At 32.6% G+C, this 27380-nt stretch overlaps 1 protein-coding gene across 6 annotated transcripts in view; it reads left to right on the top strand.

Moving 5' to 3' along the window:
- The first annotated feature begins 15488 nt into the window (after positions 1–15488).
- The window catches only part of LOC130900810 (TOX high mobility group box family member 4-like), a 203795-nt gene continuing 191903 nt past the window's right edge, over positions 15489–27380 (top strand). For 3 of the 6 annotated variants that reach the window (XM_057811697.1, XM_057811691.1, XM_057811690.1), the window contains exon 1: positions 15489–15863. In XM_057811697.1, coding sequence (XP_057667680.1) covers positions 15795–15863 — 69 coding nt within the window. In that variant the 5' untranslated portion in view covers positions 15489–15794. The remainder of the gene's footprint in view (positions 15864–27380) is intronic. The other 3 variants (XM_057811693.1, XM_057811692.1, XM_057811694.1) reach the window with 2 other exon arrangements.

Genomic DNA, 27380 nt, shown 5'->3' with positions numbered 1-27380 from the left:
TTTTTCCAAGTCATATGAGGCCGTGTTTACTTGATCTTTGCAATCAAACGATCCAACAACTCTATGTTGTATTCGCTATTGATTTTTTCTTCTTTTGGATATAGTCGATGAACAATATTCCATACGCATCTAAAATACTGAAGCTATAACCTTTCCAGCTGTTGTGCCTTTGGACGCTTCGGACGTAGTTAACCGGCTGCAGTCCACTCAGCTGATGACCGTTTTGATTTTGGAGTGACTTGATTAATCCACGTTTCCTATCGACGCAAAAAATCTGATTTATTACATGGCTAAACACTGCTCTGAATCAAACACGTTCTTTTTAATGGCCTGTGAGTAAACTCGGTACCAACTTTGTAAATAGCTTTCTCATGGTCAAATGTTCATGCATAATTGTAAACACACTACCTTCTGATATCTTTACGGACTCAGCTATCTCATGCGATTTCAATTTATGATTAGATATAACCAATTTATGGACCTTTTGATCTTTTCTGGAGTAACTACCTCAATTGGACTACCAGAGCGTTCACCATCATAAGTGACTGTACGACCACGTTTGAATTCATCAAACCAATTCCAATTGGTTCTTTTCGATGGAGCAGAATCCGACTAACACTTTTGAAGCCAATGCTGACCTTATATAGTATTTTTTTTATCAAGAGGCAATGATCAATTAACATACGAAATTGTTTTAAATCCATTGTCCAGCCACTTACTTTACTGGCTGTTACTTTTTTCTAAATTCGAAATATCATGAAATTTTACACACAGTCTTTTGAAAGTTGGTACGTCATTTGGATTTGACAAACGAGTTGTTGAGCGATGTAATAGGTATTTTGTTTATATAGAAACAATTCCAGTACCCATTCAATTATTTTTTCTTACATTATTTTTATGCCTTTTAAGGCATCGTATTAAAATTCCATGCACACTCCCACTTATGTTTTCATTCCTCTTACCTCCTGGAAATTACTTTTATTTCCTCTAAAATGATGTCTACTGAATGGAGTATCTAGCTTTTCTTTCGTGAAAAAAAATTCTTCATCCATTATTTTCCGGGCTATTTTTTGGTCTTATGTTTATTTTATCAAATATCCGTTCTTGATTCTGTCCCATTTATTTTTTCCTACCATTTATCTCAAATGTTTCTTGTTTCATCTGAATTAATTGAGAACTCTTGTATTAGCTCTGTTAATTCTACTTCTATTTTCCCGTTCTCTTAGGTGATTTGGCCTAGATACCTCTTTATAAGGTATATTTTTTCATTTCAGTTTCACAGTTTCTCACTTGACTGTAAAGAAAAAAAACAAGAAAAAAAGCCGGGGAGGAATAGTCGTTTGTGACTAAAAGTTTTTTCTTTTTGAAGAAAATCCCATGGGATTAATATAACTTTCTACGCGTGATGAAATGGATTTCCCGATTTTCTGTAACTTTTCGGTGGGATAGAATATAAATTGAGTTTGAACATTGATTAAGAATTGCTTGAAAGTTTGTCCGGCTGTAGTCTTGGTCAGTTAAGTCGATTTTTAATCTTAGTCAATCAAGAGTAAATATACTTTTCTAATGAATTATAAAAATATTCGAATATGGCATAATCTGTAGACTGAATTCCGTGAAAAATCCGGAATCTACATTTTAAAATATTTGACATGGATAATTTGAGTTTTAATGACTTTTCTGTGGTAAGAGATATTTTATCAAAAGTTAGAGATAATCTAAAATCTAAGATGATGGGGTTGTGTTAAAAAAATATTCATCTTCATGGCAAGAGTGGACGTCAAATGTCAAGAGGCAGAGAAAAAATTCTTTCAGGCTCATAGAATGATAGATATGGTGGCTTCAAGCAGCCTAACTATGTCATACATCTTCACTGAAGAGAAAATTTACGTCGAAGTTTAAATGTTTCAACTACAGTTTTCTTGTTAAGTTAGTTGTTAATATAATGATTTAAAAAACATAGACGTTTGAATCTTCACTCTTCCATTTAGGATTTAACAAGACTTTTCCTTAATAGTACCAGTAGAACACTAACAAAGGTTACACAGATCTTAAATTTGTACCAGGTATATCGGAGAGGATTGATTTGATTGCATGCTATTAGGATATTAAGAACGTTATAAAAGAAAGATAACTTGGAATTCCCTGGCTCAGTTATCGGTCAGTCAGGGGTCGAATCACTATTATTTTATTGAGGAAGAAATGTATACTTGTATTAAGGCAGATGGCGTGGCGACCACAGATCTCACGATGCTAAAAGGTGATTGATTCCCTTTCAATTTTCTTTTATTCCGTTTTCCTTCATATCCGCAAGGTTTAAAATATATTCATATTTTTCCAAACATTTTCCATGTAAAATTATGATCAACAACATATTAAACGAAGGCTAGATTCCAATGAAATGTGTTTTTAGTTTTAATTTTCAATTTTATTTGTGTGTTACTCAAAATGTACTGATTTAGAAATAAGTAATGTATCTTTTATTATTGCCATTCCTTGTATATATATAGAAATGTAATCTCATGTTCGTTTCTACGTGATTCGAAAGAGTAGACGAAAAGTGTCGAGAAGTGGCTAAATCGCTGGTTAATTGTATCTGGTGTGAATTGAGATGTCCCATGGCGTGTCGGCAGGACATAACGAGAATACCGTCGTGTACTCGAGACGGGAGATACACGACTGTAGTAAGAAGCTCTATCTCTTTCAATAGACCAGTACTACTGGTTCATATTTTATTCAGTTAATCTTTTCGAACAAATTTGAAATATATATTTTTTTAAAGTATTGACAAAAAATTCATTAACGTTCACATCATTGGAATGGAAATTTTTCAGTTTAATTTTGGTACCAGTTCGAGAATATTACTTTCAAAAAAGAGAATCACTCTCACCATCCTAAAGCTGTGTCCGCACTATGTCGATCCACATCATTCGACTTAATGATCGACAATGTCGAACAAGTGTGGACGTGTCGCCCTACTTTGTTGAACCATTTCGTGTTAAGTCGAACCGAAACCGAATCAGATCGGTCCGGATCAAAAGCCGTAGTGTGAACGTGTCGCTTCGACCTCAGTTTGACTTTTGCTAATAATGAATTTTAGTGAAGAAGAAGTGAAGTACTTACACATATTCATATGTATCGTGATCAAATTTATCTACTGTGGCAATCATAATTGCAGTAGCAACTGCCACAGTATCTTACTCATCAATATTTTTTTTAATTAAAGTAAATTAGAAGCATTTTACTAAACTATGATATCAATGTCGGTCGACATTGTCGATTGACGTAGTGTGGACACAGTTTCCCAACTTACCTAAAATATCGCATTGTCTTCAAAGTTGCTCGTTAACTTTCACTGACCATTATATCAGATATATTGAAAAATTCTTAGCCTACTATAGAACCAAACAAATTGGATACATTTATGTTTCTTCTTGCTCTTCAAACCAGACCTCCACAGCTTTTATCACCTCCTCGTTGGAAGAAAATTTACGACCTTTTAAACATTTCTCAGGTGAAGAAAGAGATGATAGTCGGTCGGAGCCAAATCTGGTGAATAGGGAGGGGGTGTTCTAGTAACTCCCTAAATCCCTAAATCACGAATTTTTTGCATGGCAACATGTGCAGGGACGTTGTCCTGCAAAAACAAAACGCCTTTGGATAGCTCTCAGCGTAATTTCTCTTCAATAGCTTTCCATGTCTTTTCTGTTTAATTTTTTCCCTAAGAGTGGTTTGAGAAGTCTACATCGTTTTCAAATCGAACACAAATCGAACGCGATGTTTCTACTCTTGCACGCTTTTGGTCAACATTTGAACATTTGGGGATCCATTTTGCAGTAATTTTTCTCATGTCCAAATTGACGTGAACTATATTATGAACGCATTCATATGAAATATTCAGTGCTTCAGATATCCGTTTTAGCCCAATTCGACGATCTGATAAAATCAGGTCATAAACTGCATCGATATTTTCGGGGACTGACACAGAAATTGGCCTTGCCGATCGGTCATCATCTTCAATGGAAAATTTACCTCTTTTGAAGCTTGCAGTCCAATTTTTCATGGTCGCATACGAAGGACATTCATCACCAAGGGTATTAAGCATATTTTCGTAAATCTGCTTACCTCTTAAACCTTTTACATACAGGTTAATAAGTTACTGTTTGTTGCTATAATAACGCAATAGTTTTTTTATGCATGGAACTTGTCTAGGCTAACTAGATATCAATCCATCGTCGTAATATATTCTATACAACCACTAAGTTTCTATATTTTTGGCTTACGCCAACCTTCTAGGTTCGATTCTAATTGAGTATCTACATTTCTTCATTTGATTTCTCACAAATTTAAACTTACCTTATTAATCTGTCCATCGACAGTTTGTTCATCTCAACATTATAATTCACCGGTCTTTTTCAAGAAAATCATTTCAGTCTTCAGTTTACCAAATTGACGTAAGCATCTCAGAACTTATTGCATTCTAAATCCTCATAGTTTTCTGTGAAAGAATTAATGTGTGCGGTAGATAGCGAGTTGCATACATTGCTGAAACATCCATTGTTTCGAGTTAGGTATAAGAGAGTTATTGACTATGAGTAGATTAAAAGAAGATGATCAATTTTATAAATATGACAGACTGAAAAGATGAGAATTGAAAGAAAAGAAAACGATACAAGTAGTTAATGAGTTAAAAGAAGTAAGTGTGTGCTTCCTACGATGGATCAATAATATATCTACTAGGATAGACAAGATTATAGTGACATCTTTGAAGGATTAGTGCTATGATGGGAATCAACCTATTCCTATTATTTCTCTCATTTTAAATTTCATACCTTTAAAATAACAGCGTAGATTCGAAAGGAAAAACTGAATTTTTCTATTCTAAAGCTTTAAAAATCATCATAAAAGTGTGTGCACTATAAAGATTTCTCATTGTTTTTTTAATCTTTGGACACTGTTCTATAAAGATTCGGGTGGTGTTGAGAAGAGCGTGACGTCCCTGTCGCGTCGTTCGCGTGGCTCGGCGGAAACGGCGCCGTGGGGATCAACCGGAAATGGGCAGACATCGGTTAGGTCTCGGTAAGCCACGCGCCCGCTACGTGTTGATACACTTGTTTTCTGTCGTCGCTTTTACCGATGCCGTGCCAACCCTAACCGATTCTGTTCAACTCAGCTTGTCCCCATACTCCTTATACCGATGGTTTTGATGGTGATCCTTGTCGCCAATACTGTGACATGTCGATGAAATCGGCCAAGGGAATACATTGGAAATGTCGGTATATATATTTACGATAGAATGACGATGTGTGATTTAAAAAATTGAACACAAGTAACTGTCAGGTTATTGAAAAATTGAATATCACAAAGGAAAACTGAACTAAGTTAAAATTAACAACCGTAAACGTAAAAATTCGTCAAACTGCATTATTTATTGTAAAAATATGACAAACTAAAAAGTTAAAAAGCCTTAAATTGGTGTAATAGATAGAAAACGAATTAATAATATGTAGTTACATGTTTCCAGAATATTGATATGTAGAACAAAAATTACTTCTTTTAAAATATAAGAAAATTCAACATATATCAAAAGTATAACTATTAATGCATGTGTTATGGACCAAGTGATCCATAGAAGCACTATTCATAATGCTCAGACAGTTTGAAAAATGTTCAATATGAGTAATAAAAACTAATGAAATAATTTAATTAATTTTATTATTTTTTTTAATGTTGGCAACATTCATTATTATGATGAAAGGCAGTATGGTAGGTTAGATAAGGTTAGGTGCAGGTGATCTTCTGGTTTTTTTTTCACTATTCTCTTAGAAAATTTAACTTTTCGATTAATCTCTCTATTAGTATTTTGCAGTATGGTGCAATAAAGGAATAAATTTCAAAAACCGGCGACTTAAAAGAAAAATAAAACATTTCGATTTTTTATTTTATTTTAGACGTCATCAATATGAGCATGATAGCGTCATCTCTAAAATTCTTAAAACGAAATGTGTGTGCTGTAATACATTATTTGAAAGTTCTTTTAAATACTTATTTAGCCATATCAATATGTAAATCATTTGCGTATTGACACAAATATTATTGATGTAATTTCAACAAATTTCTCCTTAACAAATCATCGATATCTGGAATTTCCTCAAAACTTCGTGCTCCCCAAAATGAATCGTTTGTTTCCAAACAAAAATGATTTAGGGTTGCAACAAAATTATGTACCTTCACACTATGCTGTCTTGTGCGCAACTACTTGAGCAACGTCTTTCCAAATCGGTAGATAGGAAGAGGAACAATAAAATGGTCGCCCATTTCACCTGATTTGACTCCTCTTGATTTTTTATGAAGATACTTGAAAAGTTAAGTAATAGATAATAAACAACAAATTATCATTGAACTCAAAGAAAGGATACGTATTAGGGTTGCGCAAATAACTCCGTAAGTTATAGAGAAGGTTCAAGAAGAGTTCACTACACGTCTTCTCCTAATTGTATTTTTTAATTGTTTGAAAAAATACAAACATATATTACTCAGACCTTAATAAGGTTGGATAGGTATTCAAAAAACCTTTCAAATAATGTAATAGAACATCCACATTTAAAGATTTTAGTAATGACGTCATATTGCTCATATAAATTACGTCAAATTCTCACGAATAGCCTGTTTAAAGATGAAAATTGACGGATTCTAGGACTTTTCGTTGAAGTTGCCGGTTTACGAAAAACGAATTTATTCCTTTCATTTGCACTACACTGTATATGTCCTGCCTGTCTAATTACCAAATCACTCAGACAGTAAGATGAATAATGAGTATAATAAGTATTAATTATTTGGCTTGATTTGACTTTTGATTATTCATAGTTAATTAGATTATCATCGACTGTAAGAAATTCCCTTACTGAGAATATTCATACGAAAGTATATTTTCTATTATTATGAAAAATGTTTAATTTCCAAATTATGATATGAGAGTAGGATCAGCGATTATATATAAACGAAATTAAATTTATTATTTTCACAAATATATGAAATTAACTATCTCCTATGTTATGACGAAAATAGTACCAAATCTGTTCCGTGGATTGAAACAACTAAGCTGATAAGTAAACATTCAAGGCGTGATCAGAAACTGTTTGAATCAATTTTTCTAGTAGCACCTGTATCAAATATGTAAGTTGATAAACGTGAGAGAAAAGCTCTTAAAAAAAGTATGACTGTGGTGATTTTGTATAACTTTAAGAACAATTTTCAAATTAAAAGTATAAATGAGATTATCAAGGATGGGCAACGGTTAGGATCTGGAAACCAGAAGAGATTGTACAAAAATTGGATAAACAGGCGACTAAAGAGCTTAGTGCAGAGCTTAAAAATCTATAGATCCGTGCAAATTATTTCATTAGGTGATTCAGTAATGATATGTGATATAATTTTTCGCTTATGACCAAAAATAAAATGGAATTAAAAAATTCTCTTGGCTCTTGGTCTATAGCTATGATATTTAGACAAAAATTTCGTGATCTCAAAGCGCTAGGACATTATAAGAGTTACTGGAAACTTTGTGATATGACGTGTAAAGGAAAAGACATGGGAAATGATGCAATATGGCTTCTTTCTTAATCATGATACCGCGTTGAACAAAAATCGCTTTATATTCGCATGGTTTTGGATATTAAAAGTTTTCCTCTCTTTCCACATTCATCAACACCAGATTTAGCACCATGCTCTTCCTGAAAATGAGAAAACGTACTGAGTAGAAAAAATTTTAACATCATTGCTGAGAATAATAAAACATGACAGAGAAGTTGAGAGCCGTTCAGAGATGCTGTTAGGCATGGAATTAACCAGATGAGATTATACAAAAATTCGGCAAACGCGCAAGTGACGAGCATAGTAAGAACGTAAAAATCTTCGATAGATCCGTGCAAATTATTTCATTAGGTAATGCACTAATGATATCGGTGAGATTTTTCGCTTATGACCAAAAATAAAATGGAATTAAGAAAATATCCTTGGCTATTTGTCTATAGCTATGACATATAAACAAGAATTTCGTGTTCTTAAAGCGTTAGGACATTATAAGGGTTACTGGAACTTTTGCGATATGATGTATGAATGAAAAGTCTTAAAAAAAATGATACAATATGGCTTTATTCTTCATCATGATAGCTCGTTGAACGAAAATTGCTTTATATTCGCGTGATTTTTGGATATTAAAAGTTTTCCTCTTTTTCCACATTCATCGTAAACATCAGACTTAGCTCCATGCTCTTTCTGAGAAAACGTAGTGAATAGGAAAAATTTTAACATCATTGCTGACAATGAAAAAACATTACAGAGAACCTCAGAGCCTCCCAGAGATGCTTTTAGGCATGGAATTAATACTGCTTGACAAGAATACTATTTTGGAAAAAATTTATCCCAAATTTCAACTAATTACTGCGTTTTAAGTGAAATCTTTATCTTTTAACAACACCTTGTATCGAAGAGGAAAACAACATTAGTTCATATAGTGTGAAGATATGCGATTATGGCATATTTCTGATTTCTTTTTCCCAAAGATACAGCACGACTATCCATGGAAGAACAATTAATATTACAATTAATACCATTGCTTGAGTAGGTTTCTATAAAAAAAAAGTTGTAGTTTGATAAATGTGGTCTAGATGTTAAAAGGAAAAATTTCTGCATACAATATCAAACTTAAATCGTTTTTAGTATTTTATGTCTCTCACTTGTCGTTATGGTGTGATTCACATGTTGATTGTATGTTTGAATATTATTTCGTAACCAATTCACACAAGCAATCAAGTTAATATTTGAAGGTGAACTTTATCGCATTAAAGAAATGAGTTAATTCGAGCATTAAAGGGTGAGTGAGCTCTCATTGTTTCGTTGAAAAATACTCTTTTAAGTACATTATAAATGGGCAAAGCCGCTTACCTTCGGAAATTGAGAGGCGCCGTGAACAGAACTTTTGGATAAAGTTAGACATTGCCGGTATACGAAAGAAGGTTTAGGAAAGGAAACGTTTGTTTTCAAATGCGATTTTAACAATTATTCTTCGGGCATATAACTTATTAGGGGAAGATTTTTAACACGAACAAAGGTTTCTCTAAATATCATTTTTACCATTCCTCTTGTTCCAATCGAAGACAAATCACAAGTGAATCAAGTAAAGAGGTTATACAGGGTGTTTCTATATTCGACCAACAACCCTCTACCACAGAGAGATCTCAATAAATGATTCATTTTGATAGAGGAATACGAACCCTAACGGGGCATAGTTGCTACTCTTGTTCAGATTCGATTATTGTTTCGTACACTAAACACTTCATATAGCCCCATATAAAAAAATCGATCGAATTTAAGTCAGGTAATCTTGGAGGCCAATAATTAGGTCCACCCCGACCAATCCATATTTCTCTAAAATGTCTGTTTAAGTAATTTCTTGCCCTCTGCAGCAAAATGAACAGATGCCCCATCGTGTTGAAACCACATGTGTTGTCTTATATTTAACGGTACATTCTCCAACAAATCATCCAACATGTCTTCCAGAAAGCGCGTATAAATTTCTTCCATTTAATTCATTTGGTAGAATGTAAGGCCTGATAGAGCAATCTCCAACCATAGCCACCCAGACATTAACCGAATATTTATGCTGAAATCCCCTTTCACGAGCAAAGTGCGGATTTTCTTCATCCCAAACGTGACTATTTGTAGAGTTGAAAATTCCTTCCCTAGTAAATCTAGCCTCGTCGGTATACAACACATATTTTTGGAAAATCGTGTCAAATACACAAAGTTTCCCAAACTATCAAAAATATGACACGTGTCTATTAGATTATAATTTAGATATATTAAGTAGTATTTGATTACCTGCAGACTTTTGTTTAGCGGCAAATTTCTACAACACCGTTCGTTTTAGCTCCATAAAAAGTTATTTATTTTTTAACTAAAAATAATCAGACAACTTAAAACAAAATTAGAAAAAAAAATAGGGGTATAAAAGTGAGAATTAACCCCGACAACGCACCACTGGTTAAATTTTTCCAAAGTTTATTTATGTCAAAATATTACTTTATCAAGGAGCATATTTATAACAAAATTTTAGGAAAAAGTTTAAAGGCGTTCTTGATTTATGGCAAATTTTGAACACTCTATATCTCAGCTACTAGTAAGTGTTCATATATCTATATCAAAATAAAACATTCATTGAGATCTTTCTGTGGTAGAGCGTTGTGGATTGAATATTGAAATAGCCTGTATTATTAATTATAAAAATATTGTAGCCTCAGTTTTATTGGCGAAAATAACTAATAACATATGATATCCACATTTATTTTTTGTTAATATAAAATCTTGATTTTAGGTCTCTCTTTCGGTAGAAATTTAGTTTCAAAAAAAAAAGGTGAAAAATTGACGTTCTGACTTATTTCCCTCTTTATCATAATATTTTAATACAGACTGAAATAGGTTGACATGACAATTTTTTACCTCTTTAAAAAATCATAATCAATCAAAATAGACCTAAATCAAGATTATTTATGCACAAAAACATATAAAAATAACTGAGAAGTAAAAAATTCTTCTAAGCAGATATCTTGGAAATAAAAAATTATTAATAATGAATTGGTGTTGTGGAAGCATTGTGAAGGATAATATATCTGAGATAAAACATTATAAAACCAAAAAGTAGAACATATTTGATAGTGTAAAGGACAAAACTATCTTCTTGAACTCGCTGTACAACCAGATGAGCCAATTACATTAGCTGATTAGCAACAAAGCATTTTGGAAATTATTAATTGAATAATATTCTCTCTATTTTAAGAAAGAAATTTTTTTCAATAGTTTTTGTCAAAAATATATTGATCTGTTTGAGGCAATTGAAATAATTCTTATAATTATTCAGTCATCTTCTAAGTTTTTATCAGAATTTGTTCCGTATAATCGACAAAAACATTCAAAGAAGTCAAAATGTTTCCTGATTCGATTTATCGCTCGCCTTCGTCCGACACAAAAAACCCGTACCGTTCACCTTACCTTTCAAAAGGCGTGAAAAGGGAAAAAAGCCAAAATACTACAAGGACGCCACCGAAGCTTGGCGTCGGAACAAATCACCCTTTAAGTAGCTGATCTTTCTTACATCCTCCTCAAAATAAGATCAGTGGCGGTTCTCTGTTTATTATTTTTGGCAAACAACACTTAAATCAAAAATACTTTTTTTTATTAAATAAAAACACAAATTGGAACATTCTACAGTTAGCTTACTAGCAGTAATCTCAGAAAATGCAAGGTAGTACTATGGAAGCATCTAATATAATAATGAAATAGGTTGTTAACTTAGTTAGGTTATTCTTTCCTTTCCGTGGAATTTGTCATTTACTGATATAATTCCGAAATTATGAATTATTCTGGTTCATCACTGTTCTCGTTATATTGGAAGAATATCGAGAATATTCGAGAAAATCGCATATCAGGTGGAAAAGTGACAGAATATTTGAAAAAACCTAAATGTTTAAACGTGAATTTTCATGCTTTCTGTTATTCTCTATTTCTCTTAAAATAAGAGAAAATACCAACACTAGACCAACATTCACGATTATACTGTCTGACGCGCGTTTCGATAACCAAGTTATCGTCTTCAGAGACTGAAGGTAGAAACCACACCTCAATGGATTATTTTTATGGTATTGACTTCTAGTCTCTCTATTAAATTCCCATTTCCGGGTGATAAACTCATCGCCAAAATTACCTGCTCCACTGATCCGACATGTAAATTGGTTACCAGAATTTGAGGCTTTATTTAATCCCTGTAAGTAAATTGGTCGCCGGGTTTTTATATTGGAACCTGAAAGAAAAATAAATTGTTAGTTTTAGTTAGCTTTTCTGCACCTCTCCTTTTCGAGTGTTTCGTGTTTGTGAGCACCATTCTTTCTAGATATTCGGGATATCTCCATTCCAATAGTGTAAGATCTTGCTTCACAAAGCAGCTACTTTTGGCAACATATCCATGATGTTTATCCCACATTCAATTTCAATAAATAACACCGACATTTTCACTCGAAGGTAGAAATAGCAATGAACGACAGCTATTTCACAAGAAACTGTTATTCTATTACTCTATCGTCAGATACAGATAGGTTAGAAAAGTCCAGAAAACACCAGCGACGAATTTTCATGTTATTAGTAGCCACTATTTTTGAAATGCAGGTAAAGATATTACCTTGGCGACAAATTTAAATCCTTCCTAATTGTTTGAGCACCCTATATGTTATTGTTTCTTGTTAAAAATTTAGATCAATTTGATTGTCTCTGTTCTTGATAACAGTACCTATTCTGAAATCATTAATTGGAAAAAGAATCTTATCAACGTATTAAAGCGGTTTGAATAGGCTTATTTCTCAAATCCAAAACAAAAAAAAAACGACTTCAAGTATGAAGGTTAATTAAGCAAGCCGTAAAAAAAGTTATTTTATGCGAATATTTAATGAGCCATAACTTGCAGCTTTATCTCCGCATTTTCCATTAAATCCTCCTCAAAGTATCCACTTACGAAATTTTATTCCAATAAATAAAATCTACGGGGTATAGCGAAAGTCTCATTTTATGTCTCTGCGTCGCAAAATATATCATTTATTGTCTATGAAAATTCAATTTCGGAAATGGAGGTCTTATTGATGGCATTTTCACTTTTTGATAACATAACATCCAGAACTCAATTTTTTTTTATTCTCTACTCAAAATATATAATAACAAATACTATAATTTAACATAATTCTCTGGTACCATATTTTGCATTATAATCACCAGAGCAAGGGTTGAAAACATGTAATATCCAGGTAGTTAGTTATTATATTTTTCGTTGGATTCAATAGTATTTCATTGGTACCCGTTTTGATTCGACTTTATTATCGACGACGTAAAAATGGATTCAGTTATACCGAGTGTGCGAATATATTAATAGTCAACCATTTTGTAATCAGTTTATGGATGACCATCGTTGGTAACCTTTTTCTGGAGATTGGAATTTCTCACAGCGTGAATGCTGTATTGAACTGGTAGGAGGGCCTTTTCTCCTGGGTGTTAGGATTTCTAATGGAAACCATAGAAAGTCTACCATACCAGAACTCCCCAACATTTTAAAAGTAGACAAATACCTCGAAGTATCCATTCGAGGTTATTTTTCATTTTCATATTTTCATTCTTAACTGATTAACTTTTAAATTAATGATTCCAATAATCAACAATTATCAATAGAAAATTATCTCATTAACCATCTTTAAAGTACTACCCTTGGAAAGATAAGTACTTTTGCAATAATGTATGGGAACATTTCTTGAGGGTTTCTATCGGAATGGCTTCAATCTGCTTCGTCGTGAACTTTTCATTTTCAGGAAACGTTTCTCTTTCTACTATTATTTCGGGAAAAAGGGATAAGGATAACCAAAGAGCACAAAAAGCGACTTGAGGTGTGGCGTTGTGTTTTTTTCAAGTTTTTTTCCTTTAGTTTTTCACGAAGCTCTAAAATAGTAAATCTCCTATTTAAATGTATTCAATGACCTTAACTGACTTCTTTTTACTTTTCAAATGCTCATAATACAAAGGCTTCCAATCTTACTAGGTTATGAGTATTGAAAGGTTTTAAAAATTCTTGAACTCTTTTGCAACCTTTTGCAAAAATCCAAATTTATCAACAGATGCTAAAAATATGATTCCTCTAAAACGATTGTACTAGCCGACTGGTAGTCGGAATTGATTCAATTCTGTTACTATTGGTCTTAACATATATAATAGCATAAATAACTGCTGCTATAAGTTTTACAGTGATCGAAGTTTTTGAGACTATCACTTTACAACTCAAAAACAGCTGTCTGTTATCTATCGACCCCGAAAATATCAAGCGCACTGATCTCCAGTTGCTGATACGGCTATAAATAAAAGTAGATATGAAGTACGTCCTAATCATAATTCTATTAGTAACATATAACTCGTTCTATGTTCGCGAAATACACGTGTGATTGAAATGAAATTTAAAATACGAGTATATATAAAATGAATGAAAGTGTTTTATCGAAGGATTATTTCATTTCAATTCATCCATTATTAAAAAAGCTGCACAATCTATTAAAACATTCTCTATACTCAATCAACATTGATCTCTCTATCCAGTCAAAGATCGTTTCCTGGTTACAGCTCTCTTATCTTTTGATATATGCCTTTTCACCAGATTTTCCGTAGTCTTCTTTTTATTCTGTAAGTCTGCTGGGTCTTTCATTTGTCAACCATTACAATTGCGTTATTCTTATATTATCACTGTTTTATGATTGAAACTCATAATTTCTTAAATATTCTTATAATTTGTCCTCTCTAATCTTGATCTTCCTACGACCTCAGCGTCAGAAATCCTTTTCTGTCACTTTTTCTTTTAGTTATCATACTTTATCACCATAAGAAACATTTTTTTGTAATTGTATTATATATTCTTTGCTTATTGTTTTTGAATATGTACTTGTTTCTGACTATGATTCCTCTTCTCTCCTGGATAGTTCTGTCCTTAAAGGCTTCGTTCAACATTTCTTCACTTGTTATTGTTGTCTGCTTTTCAGTAGCATATTTTGTTTTGGTCCTCTGGCACACATATTTTTTGTTTTTCATATGTTGCCTGCCCCTCCCTATTTGCTATATTCCTCGATTAGTTTTCTGGTCATATATTGTAGAATGTAGACCGTCAAAGTCTGTGTCAGTGATTGTCAACAAAGCCTAAGGTATACATAGTGTTTTTATTGAGAAGAAAACTCATATTGTTGCATTCAATTTAACAGTTTGTTTAAGAACATTTCAAAATTTTAGGTGGTCGACTGTTGATGATACAATAAAAATCCCGAATATCAAGTAAAGGTGTCAGGATGTACAAAACAGTCGCGTAATAAGCTGGGACTCTCCGAAGAACCATTCAGTCGGAACATTTTTAATACTGCGCATGAGAATTATCGTTCTGAGTGATTTTCAATTAATTTGGAACCAACCTATAAAAATTATACATATTTTTTATCATATCTTGTATTTTTGTTCGAATTTTTTTATTAGGATAAATGTTCAGTTGACGTGATAGTTTCTTATATATAATAATAGTAACTCCCTATTTTTTTATAATATTTTCGCTTCATCTTAAACTCCAACTTCGTTTCCACTAGGTGTAATAAGGTTTTAACAAACAAATAATGAATAAGTTATCGAAAAACAAATTTTCATCTGGTATATCGTCGAAGAATTACAATTCAACCCCAAACGAATGTGACACACATCTCGGCGTGCAGACCTCTCCAGAGGGGGATATATGTTATTATTTATTCCTTTTACATGGATTTTTGAGATTCGAATCGACGCGGGACCGTCTTAAAACAGGTCCTGTTGACGCAACTTTTCCCGACCGTGGGGGAAGGGGAAGCGTTCGGGGAGGGGTCGCGTTCCGAAAGCGCGGTATTCGACAGCGAACCTCCATGCTGATAGTACGTAAGCGCTTGTCTTCTTGTTACCGATTACCGGAGTTATGCATTCGTAAAATATACACACGCGACCGGAGTTTTGTTTAATATTTCCAGTGACTGTGTTTCTTGAATTAATTTTTGGTGTTAACTGTGTTTCATTTTACTTATACTCTCAGACGTTATTAAAAAGGATTTTGGATTTTTTTTTGACAAGTTGGACTAAACGTGATCACAACGCTGGAACATTTAAGGCCTATTGTGGCTTCTATCACCACCTTAATTGGGAACTGTGAGAATATGGAGGCCACTTACTGCGTTGGTACTGATGTAGACGTTTGCAGGATGTTTGATCAGTACTTGTATAAGGTACTACCCTTTATATTTTTTCTGGCTTAATTCTCTTCAAATAATTAACCCAATAATGTGTGGAAATTATTTAAATTTTCTTTATATAAATAATTCATTTAAACATATCGTAAGAATTATTATTTGCTAATATTAAAACATAACCTTTAATTGTGTTTGTAGAAAATTTGTCGATCTTGAGCTTATATAATTTCAATAGATAAGATAAAAATTAAATCCTGCATTTTTTATGACAATAAAATGTTTTTACATATTTTCATTTCTTTGGTTATATAGTAAAGTTGGAGTAAAAATCTACTAAAATCTGAAAAAACAGAAGCTCCAGACTTTAGAACAATCGTAATATGTGCTAATAATTAAGCACTGGTATAAATTACACTAATAAACAAAAAAAAACTATTTTTTTATGAAGCAAATAATTCTATTCTTTGGTGGAGTTGTATGTGTAAGAATAACGTTGAAATCAAAATACAGGTTTGCCTACTAGATCATAATTCAAAAAGAAAAAAAATTCTGATTAATATACAATATAACAATTTTAACTTTCACTAATCAATTAATGAAATCCTCCCTTAACAGCTTAATAATACCACTTCACAACAAAAACAAAAGTAAAAACCTAAATCGACACTATCGATATCGTAGCTCTTCAATTTTTGGTTAATTATTATGAAGTAAAAGTACTAATTACCATTTCTATAAAATACTACATTGCTTTTTCTACGATTAATAATGAACTCCCCTTACCAACACAAATTCCATCATCCCAGTCAGCAGATGTAAAGAAATACTCCATATAAAAATTATTTCTGAGAAGAAATTGAAGAAGAAGTTGAAAAAACCTTTTTCTGATTAAATATTATCTTTCTCAAACCATGTTGGAATTACTTAGATATCCTTTACAAGCAAAGCAACATAAATGTTTCTCATAATTGAGATCGGTCTAATAAATTTATTAATATTACATTAATAAAAAAAAGTTTAAAAATGCAAGGTTAAACAAATTTTCACATAAATTTCGATCATAGTTTTGACGCATTTCCGCAAGACATTTCTCATGTAGCTCATATCAGTTAAACGAATGTTAAGTCTATTTATGGTTATAAGTTTCGTAAAATTGTTTTAATTTATTCATTTTTCACTTTGATCTGAAGAAATTTGTTTTCTCAAATTATCTTGTCAACGACTCTCTGTAGTTGGGCTATTTCTTTAACTACGAGCTAGAATTGTAAGGTTCTATTTTAATTGTTATTGTTTTTCAATGAGTGGGAAATCTAAAAGCGAGTCCAATTTCTTTCCATAACAATTTTTTTCGCAATGTTTAAAAATATCTTGTAATTGCGACGACATATCTCCAGACTTCCTTCACGATATCAATGAATAATGAAATAAATGCTAATCATATTTAAATACGGTTTCAATACCTGCATCTACAAATATTCTCTCTTCAACTTTTGTTTCGTACAGAGAAGGAAGCGCTTCGTCCATAAACTTAAAACCTGCAGCAACTTTGCTTAGAATTGTCGCCAAATGTAGAAGAGGCGAATGTTCACTGTTTTTGTCTACTATTCTTAAACATACTGTATGAATACTGTCATCTTTGGAAACTTGTTTATAGAAACGCAAGCCAGACAGTATAATTGTGTATTGGTAGCTGTGTGTTCGGTATGAATATCACCAACGGTCCTAGAATTTCCAAACTAGCTCTGATCCTAATTAACCATTTTTTATTAAACGTATATATAATTTTACTTATCGTACATTCAATGTCAGCCTCACAACAAATTTTACTGTAGAGAAAATTAAATATAACAGCTGATTCAGTAGAAATTAAACGGGCAGAAATATTTTGACTTTATGCTCTATTAGATATCTTTAAATACTTATATATTGATAATTTTGTAATAATTAATTAAATTATTTGGACTATTCTGGCGACATGTTTTGTTTCCTAAGGAAGAAAAACCCGTTGGTTATGAAAAAACTAGACTTCATACATATAACAAGCACCTGCTTGGGCTTAAAAATGTTCTTGAAAATAGTCCTGATTATGTTCTTGGAATCTTCTATATTCAAACGTATACCAACTACATAAGCCAATGGATCTGCTGGTTCTACTGCGTTCTCTTAATAACAGCTATAAATTGAAATAATTTTACTAAATCAATGATCACCTCCTAGTCATCGTACAAGATATTATCAATTATGTTTTTAGAGCTTAGGGAATGGAGCAAAAAAACTCAAATTTCATATATTTGTATATTATATTTTGATAAATTCATTTGTGTTGTCGAGTAATAAATATTTTGTTGGAGAATAGTGATAATCTCGACTATACCATGAAATCTTAACTTCATTATTCTTCGCTACGATGTTCATTGCTAATTTGCTCGCCAGACCACTAGTGGGCCCAGAGTCCATTTATTGTGTAGCTAAATATGTAGCTATCTCATCGCTGGAAACTTTGCTAGCAGGATAGTCTCTACGGAAATGTATGAACACACCTTGGATGAGCCAAGCTAAAGTGCACTCAGTCTTATCATTCGATTGCTTCACTCAAATAGGCTGGAAATATGACTTGTGGTAGGTTTTTTTTAAACCAACTTCATCACCTAAGACGCTATCTTCCAGTTCTGGATATTACGGATGATTGAGAATTTGGTTGGTACATGGGCAAGCTTTACAATTTGCCAAATGTCAAATTGGTCGCATATAACTTTTGTTGAAGTTTTAGAATAATGCCAACTCCCGTAGCTGTTCCCTATGATGTTGACACTGTTATATGTTTGTTAGTATTGAAATCATGTAGCACTTCACTTATAAATCTAAATCAATTTTTTCTGAATTACTTTGAAAATGAATATCCACCATAACTCATTATATATAAATTTTTTAGCTACTTTCGTAGCGGTTGATGGAATACAATAATAAAGGTGGTAGTACCAGTATTCGGGAACTGTCAGAACATTAATTAATCTTACCATACTTTTTTTGCTTGACAACTTTCGATACAACGAGTAGTACTTGTAATAATTTTCACACTTTTAGAATTCTTCTTTCTTTAGGTTGAAAATGATTAAATTTGCGGTTACCTCATGAAAAACTAAAAGATATATTATTTCTATATGGAAAAGAGTTTTTACCAAAAAATTAACAATATAGTTTGTAATTACCATGTATTATTAACACGTTTTTCAACTTCTTCTTCTCAAGTAAAAGACGTTCATTGATACATTGTAAAAAGTTGTTAACTACTTTGTACGGAGATGTAATAATAATAAAAATGTCACATTTGGTAGTAACATGTTTTTTAACATCATTATTTCTACAAGTATATCATAGAAGTTTTTAATATGATGCATTATTTATCGAACCAGCTGTCTTTTGGGTACGTAAATTATATTTTTAATGTCTTCCAATGTAGATAAAAATGTTCAAATCATTTTGAATTAGCTTTGGGATATTTTGCTATAAGCATCTGTCGCTAATATAATTGTACTTCGCCTTATCGTTATTTTCTATAAATCAACTATTTTGTACGACTAAGATCGAACCAGCAAATAAAAGAAAGTAGACAAAATTCCAGCCGTGTCAGTTTCTTAAACGCGAGTATTTTAATTATTAATGATTTTCCAATTTCAATTATTTTAGTGTTACAATATATGTGTAGGACGACAAATATATAAAGAATCCGTAAGCTTGAATTATATTTTTCATTACTTATACAAAGCCCTTCTCGTTTATGTTATGGCATCTTTCAGTACATTTTAAAAGGTAATGTTGTTATTCATTGTAGTTTTCTTGTCTATACTTTGTATTCAGATTTTATTTTATTTGTGTCTCCATTAATTTTATTTGTATGTTTGATTATTAGTTTTTTACAAGCTTTTATCTGCCAGAGCATTTGACAAGTCATCCATTTCTGGAACTTCGTTTATCTGTATTACGATTTTTTTTCCTTTTTCATTCTTTAGAACTAAAGGCCGCTTGACATGATACAGTACAACGTACAATGCAATGCAAGATGCAATATTTCTTGATAAAAAGGAGATGCGCAGATGAAGTTCAGCTGATTGTATCATGCAAGATCTCGAACTTGCAACATTATCGGTCTTGTGCCATCTTTATTGCGTGCAAGCTGCAACTCTAGGGAGAAATCCAGTTACTTTTGGCTTAACAACCGCCAATTGTCAATCTAATATCACTGACTTCCATAGAGCTTTGTTATTTCGTTTGTTACTTATGGAATTTTAGTAAGTGGCATCCATGATGCAATGGCAAGAAACTTGCATAAAGTCAATCGACGTGCAATATTCGCCTATGCAATATTTCGATCTTGCGAGTCATTACATGCAATTTCTTGTCCATTGTATTGCATCATGTCAAGCGGCCTTATGTCACAAGTATAAATTCCATATTTCCTTAACCATCCGCATACCTTTACTTTATGTCGTCCCTCCTCTTTTATTGTCCACTTGTGTACCCTCAATTAAATTAATTCTGGTTTACTCCCTTCTTTTTCATATTAGCTCATATTTGCAAGTTGGAATTGCTATCAAACGCGTTCAATAAGCAACATAGGGATTGTTTCTTTTTTTTGGTCAATTTTCAATTGTTTTTATTAGAAAAAATGAGACATACAGAGTTCTAGAGGTCTCATCTTCAGCGACTACTAGCTATTTTTAGAACCGAAAAGCAACAATTGTCTTTAAGGCCGAACTAAAATGGTTTCATAAAATTGACTTGCTAGAATTTGAAAAACTAACTCTTTCACTCTTGAGGGAATTTTTGATGCGAATAAAAAAATTTACTAAAACCTTCAATGTGTTGAATGCAACTTTTCATTACTTTCAATTATTCCTCTAGTTTTCCATCTTCTTGGCTCAATTACATTTAGATACTATTTTTTGCAAATAATACTTAACGTCTACCAATCCTACCTTTTAATTAATTAATACAGAGAAGAACTCTTCTAGATTAAAATCAGATAACAGATGCTTCAATTGGACTACTACAAACCTACTGTATGATATGATCGTACGATCTGGGGTGTTTTGTCTTTTTTGTTATGTTGTATTTCTTAATCTTCTTTCAAAAATCTTCTCATAAACTTTTAACACTCTTCATTAAAGTAGTTGTTACTATTTAAAAAAATTAAAACATGTACACACAATATTCTCTGGGTTTTCATATTTGGTGACTACCAGATGTTTTTAGACCCAAAAAAATATCTCCAATAAGAAGAATCAATTGATACAGAATTTATCCCAACAGCATAAGTCTATTTTGAGGTCGAAGTAAAATCAAATCTCTTGGAGGAAATTTCTTTATGAATAAAAAATCATAAATTTTTAACATTATCGAAGTCTTCTTCAGAGTAATGGTTTCTATTAGAAAAAAAAATGGAGACATTTGAATAGTACACACAATATTCTATAGGTGGTTTCATCTTTAACGACTACTAGCTGTTTTTAGACCCGAAAAAATATCGACCTGAAATCATTTCATAAAATTAACTTACAAAAGTTTGGGAGGCTAATGTGTTGAATGTAATATCTAAATTCTACTCTTTTATCTTCTGTAATATTTAATTGACCTTTTTATTATTTAATACACAGAATAACTCTTCCATATTATATTATGTCAGATAATTGGTGCCTTAACTGGACTGCAACAAACCCAGATTATTGTTGCCGATTTGAGAGATAAAACAATCCCTCTCTGTATGCGTGTGTCTGATAAAATCGCTGCCTTAAGATATTGATTAATATTATATTCATAGTTGAGTGGTTGTCGATTTTATTCAAGTATGTACCGTTAGTAGTACGGTATATATAAATAGATTGCAAAAGAAATACTATAAGAATTTTATTAAATCCGTTGTGATAGAAACATCACTTGAAATAACCGTTCATAAAGTCAGACATATGTTCACATTAAAATATTTCAAGCGTCCACTTCAATGTTATCATCTTTTATATAAAGACTTCATATCGTTTATGATGACATCGATACTAGAGGATTTTCAAGGAAACTCAGATAACTTCTAATATTATATGTCCTTTATTTTATACAAACTGTTGTCATGAATGTTATTTACTCGTTGAAATTATAAATTACTAATTATTTTGGCTTCAAGCTCTTGAATACCAAAACAATCTGTGAAGATATTGTACAATAATTTGTTGTTTCAATTTACAAATTCTATTCATTATTAATATACATTTTAAGTGCACTAATCACTAATTTATATTCAGAGCTCGCGATTCGAGCGCTCGTTTCATACACCACTTGAAACGCTAAATAATACTAATTCTACACTTTTCGCTTTTTTATAATATTCTCGAAAATTCTCACTCAGTTACAAAAGCTCAAACATTTTATAATATTCTGGTAGACAGTTTGATAAATTACCACCAAATGATCAATTGGTTTTTGGATTGATCATTTGATATATTTTTTGTCATCTGAATTATGCTAGTGTTCGAGATTTCTTCTCACTATATTAATTAAAGGGTTTCATAGAAATAGACCTAGTTAAATATTTCAATTTGAGCAACAATCGGGATATAAAACTATTTATGCAACTCATAAATTACAAAAAATTTAACCATTCAAGAAGGGATGTTGGAAGGGTAAATTAGCTAGCTCCATAAAATTTGCCAAATTCGGTCACAAAAAATCTACAACATTGTTGATTTGACGTTAAATCGGCAGAGCAATGATAAAATCCAATGGGAATTGTCAAAATTTATTGCGAACTAATTCGGCAATGCTAGTTTAACGTTAAACTATCTAATAAACATTATTTTTCATATTATCAAGCTCTTTCAGCTTGAAAATCTTCTTACTGAATAGTTTTTTTGTCAAATTTTAAATTGTAATATTCCCCAATGATATTAAATGTTTTTGGTGGGCTCGGCGGCGGCGTCAAACGATTAATTATCTCACAAATGATTCGACATTGAATTTTTAGTTAGATTCAAAAGACTTTTAGTTCGAATTATTGAAAATCTATTATAGCACGATTTAGACGAGATTTGCGGTGTTTGACGCAGTTTTTGGGCAATATCTGTTAACTTTAAAATTCATTAAAGAAAAAATTCCAATTTTTTCCAAAGACTCTCATGAGAATGGGAATAAGACCCAAAAATCGTAAATTTATGGCTATTATTGGGAGTGCATTGTGCAAGGCCGCACTATTATATTATAATAACTGTCATTTACCTTGTAGTTTAAAGGTAAATTTGAATTTTATGAAATTTATTTGATTTTAATACACCATACATATCTGACCCTGTTGGAGTCAGGCAAAATATAAAAGTAAAGATCATTTATTGCGATTGTCGGTGTTGCAAGTTTTCTACGGTTTCCCTGCAACCTGGTGAACCGGTTCCCCAGCCAATGGCCGAGGATAGGGAATAACGCTGCTACAGCTTTACCCGCCCGCCCCCTTTTAAATTTAAAATTAAAAAAAGAACAAAAAAAAATTCTAAAAAATCAAGAAAAACCCAAAACAAGAAGGACTGTTTTTGCTTGCTAGCTCTCTTTTCGAGTTTTTTTGGCCAAAAATCCTAAATTTCCGCTTTTCCTCCTCCAGAAAAGTTAGCAAACACAACCCCGGCCCTGCAGAGGAAAAAGTTCCTATATCTGGGCCCACTCCAACAAACCCTCCTCCCATTATCTCACTCTCTCTCTCTCCATTTCTGCATATCATATATTAACTGGAGACTAGTTACTTTCTTGGATCGTGAAAAATTTTATAGACTATAAATATAAAAAAACTTTTATTGGTATTTCAAAGTTCAGTCGAAAGTAGGTAAACAATTCCAGTGCAGTTCAGTCCAACCAAAACTATTCATTAATAATTCAATTAAAACATTATTAGGTTATTTTTCCTTTAAAGTGATACCACTCAAAAGAGTGAAAAGACAGCACAATAATAAACATTGAAACTAACAATTAACAAGGTGGTACTTCAGGTAAATCCATTTCTCCTAACAAAAGACCTTTTTTAAAAGAGGGGGACACTATTTAACTAACTTGAGACATATTGTAGCACGCAGGAGTTTCAGTTATTACTTTACAAATGTGTAATGTAACGAAGTTCTGTTAAACTAAGTAATAAGATTGTGATTGTTCGTCCGTCATCGGTTGTCTCTTACTCTTGACGAAAAGTTGGCATCTTTAAAAGTATCTAGTTCGCCAACAATTAAACCAATTAATTCTCTATTAATTTAACTTCTTCGTTTTTATAGCCAACGAGATTTACACTGATGTTCTGGGAACAAGTTTGCAACAATAGTAGAACATTAGATAAATGCTTAATCATATAGGAAAAGGATATTACAGAAAGATGATAACAATTCTAACTTCATTTAAACTATTTGGGGTTTGGTTTGTATTTTGGGGTTGATATGAGTTAATAGTAGGCTGACGGTTGATTTACGACTTGAAGCCGGGTTCACACCATGCCGGGGTAGGCCGCGTTGATGTAGACGTTCCGAGCGGCTTTGCCGGGTTAGAAAATGCCGGCTCGGGCCGTGCCGATCCCAACCCGCATAAAGTAGGTACAGATCAAAGGAAGCCGAGCCAAGCCGAACAAAAATAGAGTAGGGACGTGCCGAGCGGCTTTAGTTACAATTAAACCTCCTACCGAAAATCTAAAATCTTCTCTGACGTCTTTTTGGGGGCTGATTTAAAGCGAGTATCACCGCAGCCATGGCTGACATAGCGACGTCGGTAATAATTTTGAAAACACTAACACTTTAAGGACACTTTAAAAAAACTTCTAAAAAGTACACTTCAATGAAGTCACCAGTCTTGGTTCTGAAACTATAATGTTGAAACGATAATATAGGTAGAAATAACCCGGTCGGCTTCGTTTTCGGTGTGGACGTCGTGCCGGTCCGAACGTACCCGCCCGTCTTAGCCCACCCGGGTCAACCCGCCCGGCCTACCGCGGCATAGTGTGGACTCTGCTTAATATATTGTCGGCTACTGTTCAGATTATCATAAAACAGATTCTAATAACAAAATTTGAAATTATCTTTAAATTCAACCATATCCATATCCTCAATGCGTGTGTTTTTATAGTTTGGAAAGGACAATTAGCTCGATGTTTTTGGTAGGAATTCAAATTAAACGAACCTGATCGATTGTATGATCTGAGTTAAATAAACGGAATCTTATACTTATGAATTATATATGACTCATCGATAAAAAAGAAAATCTCATTTGTTTGAATCCACTCGAGCGGAAAAATGATTACTTGTTGGCTGTGCTATTGTAATAATAACCAATAATTAGTTGGGAATGTTTCGTGTCTGTACAAAGAAATTGGAAAACAAATTTTATGTATCAGTTAGTGATTATGTTCAATGGTGTTTTCTGAAGCAAATAACCGAAAAAAATTATAGTCTCATTATTGTTTTTACACAGGAATATAATCAGATGCTGTAATAAATACAGGCGTGTTAATTTGTCAATTTTTCAATTATTCCAATGTCGGCTTGAGTTTTAGTTGTCATTGCTTAAACACCTGATTCAACAATTCAACAATTTTTTGCAGGAATTATGGAAGATGACTGACCTTAAACTTTTAAGTTGTGAATGCTTTAGTTATAAAAGAGCATTTATTTACGCACTTCTTTAAATAAACATAAGTACAATCATTTTTCTAAAAATTCTTTCCTGACCAGAATATTGTGATGAAAGAATGCATACAATTTATAAAACATACATTATATATTCTGTCATTCAAAACTACTGCTCCTTCGTGAAAATTCAAGGAGTATTAAATTAGGTACCCTCGGTGGCAACATTATTGATCCATGTTTTTTTAATATACCTTCAAATTGGTTATCCAGAAACCTTACTTAACTTACTGATATGAAGAGTTCAAAATATAGGTTATGTGAAAGAAATGAATACCAATAAATCTTTCCTTGACGATTCATACCGAAACATAAATGTTTTTGGGAGCGCTAGGTGTTTTTTTTCTGAATCCAGTGGGGATTTTACCGAGCCCATTAGCGACAGTACTGTCGATTGTTCCAGTTAAACAAAACGTTGCCTTATCGGAAAATACTACACTCTTACAAAAATTTGAATTTCCATGACAAAATATCAAAAATCTGTCCTGATGATCTTCTGAAAGTTCGTAAACGAGTTGAACTTCATATAGGTACAGTTTTTGTTGTAGCTGCGTGTCTTCTAATGACAAAAAAATACCTTTGCATTGTCACTTATTCCTGGTGTTCTAGATTTAGGAGTTTTTTCAAGCTTTCAGTAATTGGTGGTTTCGGGAAATACAGCACATGCTACTTCATGACTTCGAGTCTCACGAGGCGTTTTAGCGGTTCTGCTGGTAGGAGAGTATGATTTAATATGATCACCTTCACACGAAGCGTTCAAGCAGCGCTTCTATTGGTAAATAGAGTAGACCGTTTCTAGCAGCTAAACCTCTTCACACGATGTGAGTTTTTACTACTTCTCGGAAGTATTTCGTTGTTGTTAGTATTATTACAATAAGAATAATAATGAACATTCTATGAACAAAAATGTTCTATTAAAAATACATTGAAAACCACATTGATGCTACTCAGCTTTTAGTCGCAAGAACTAATTTCGGAGGAATGGATGTTCGCATAGTAGTATCTTCCTTTCGCAGCAAATTTATTAAAATGCGTTTCTCTTTATATGGAAATGCTTTTAAAATTTGTTTGCAGAGTCCCGAAGACCATTGTATAAGGCGAGCTGAATAGCTTTGTCTGCTCGAGAGATGATATGGCTGTGACCCACAATTTGCGCTTTCTTCGTTTTTTCTTTCAAACTTGTATCATAAATGCATAAATAGCAAAAGGTCATCATAATTTCCACTGCATGTGGCTAACTATTGCCCTATTTCTATGTCAACGGATTTCACCATGAAGCTTCGGCGAATCGCGTGGAATGCCACTTAGACGCGCTGCTAAGCGACTAGTAGTGTGACCGCTTCACGACGGGGCCGCTCAGAAGCGTCGCAAATAAAAGAGCCTGCTGCTTGGCAGTCTCGCTGTGAAGCACTGCTGAAATGCCTCGTGAGAAGGAACTCTTCGAAGTCTGTTACCGTAACCTACAATCATTAGAATTTCTATCATTTCTTTTTCGGTTAATGGAATCATAACAATAAAATTGGTATGGACAAACATTTTTTTTCTTTTGTGATGTTTTCTGCTTTTGAAAATAATGTACGTTTTATGAATTTTGAGCATTACTTGTAGATTACCTTTATACCTACACTCGTATATTATTACTTGTTAATCCGTTACGGCGTAGAGTCAAATTTCGAAACACGATTTTAATAAATATTTAGTGTTTTTTTAATGTACTCATCAACTAAACACATCAAAATATCCTTTCGTAAAAATAATCAAATCCAATTTATATTAATGCATGAAAAAAAACACATCCATCTTTTCAATCTAATTACATCGTTCCACCATCCTGTTTCAGGTTACTTAAATAAATCATTTT

Source organism: Diorhabda carinulata, chromosome X, assembly GCF_026250575.1.
Source record: "Diorhabda carinulata isolate Delta chromosome X, icDioCari1.1, whole genome shotgun sequence".
Taxonomy (NCBI): Eukaryota; Metazoa; Arthropoda; class Insecta; order Coleoptera; family Chrysomelidae; genus Diorhabda; species Diorhabda carinulata.
Note: the sequence above shows the minus strand (reverse complement) of the source record. Positions and strands in the feature narration are given on the sequence as shown.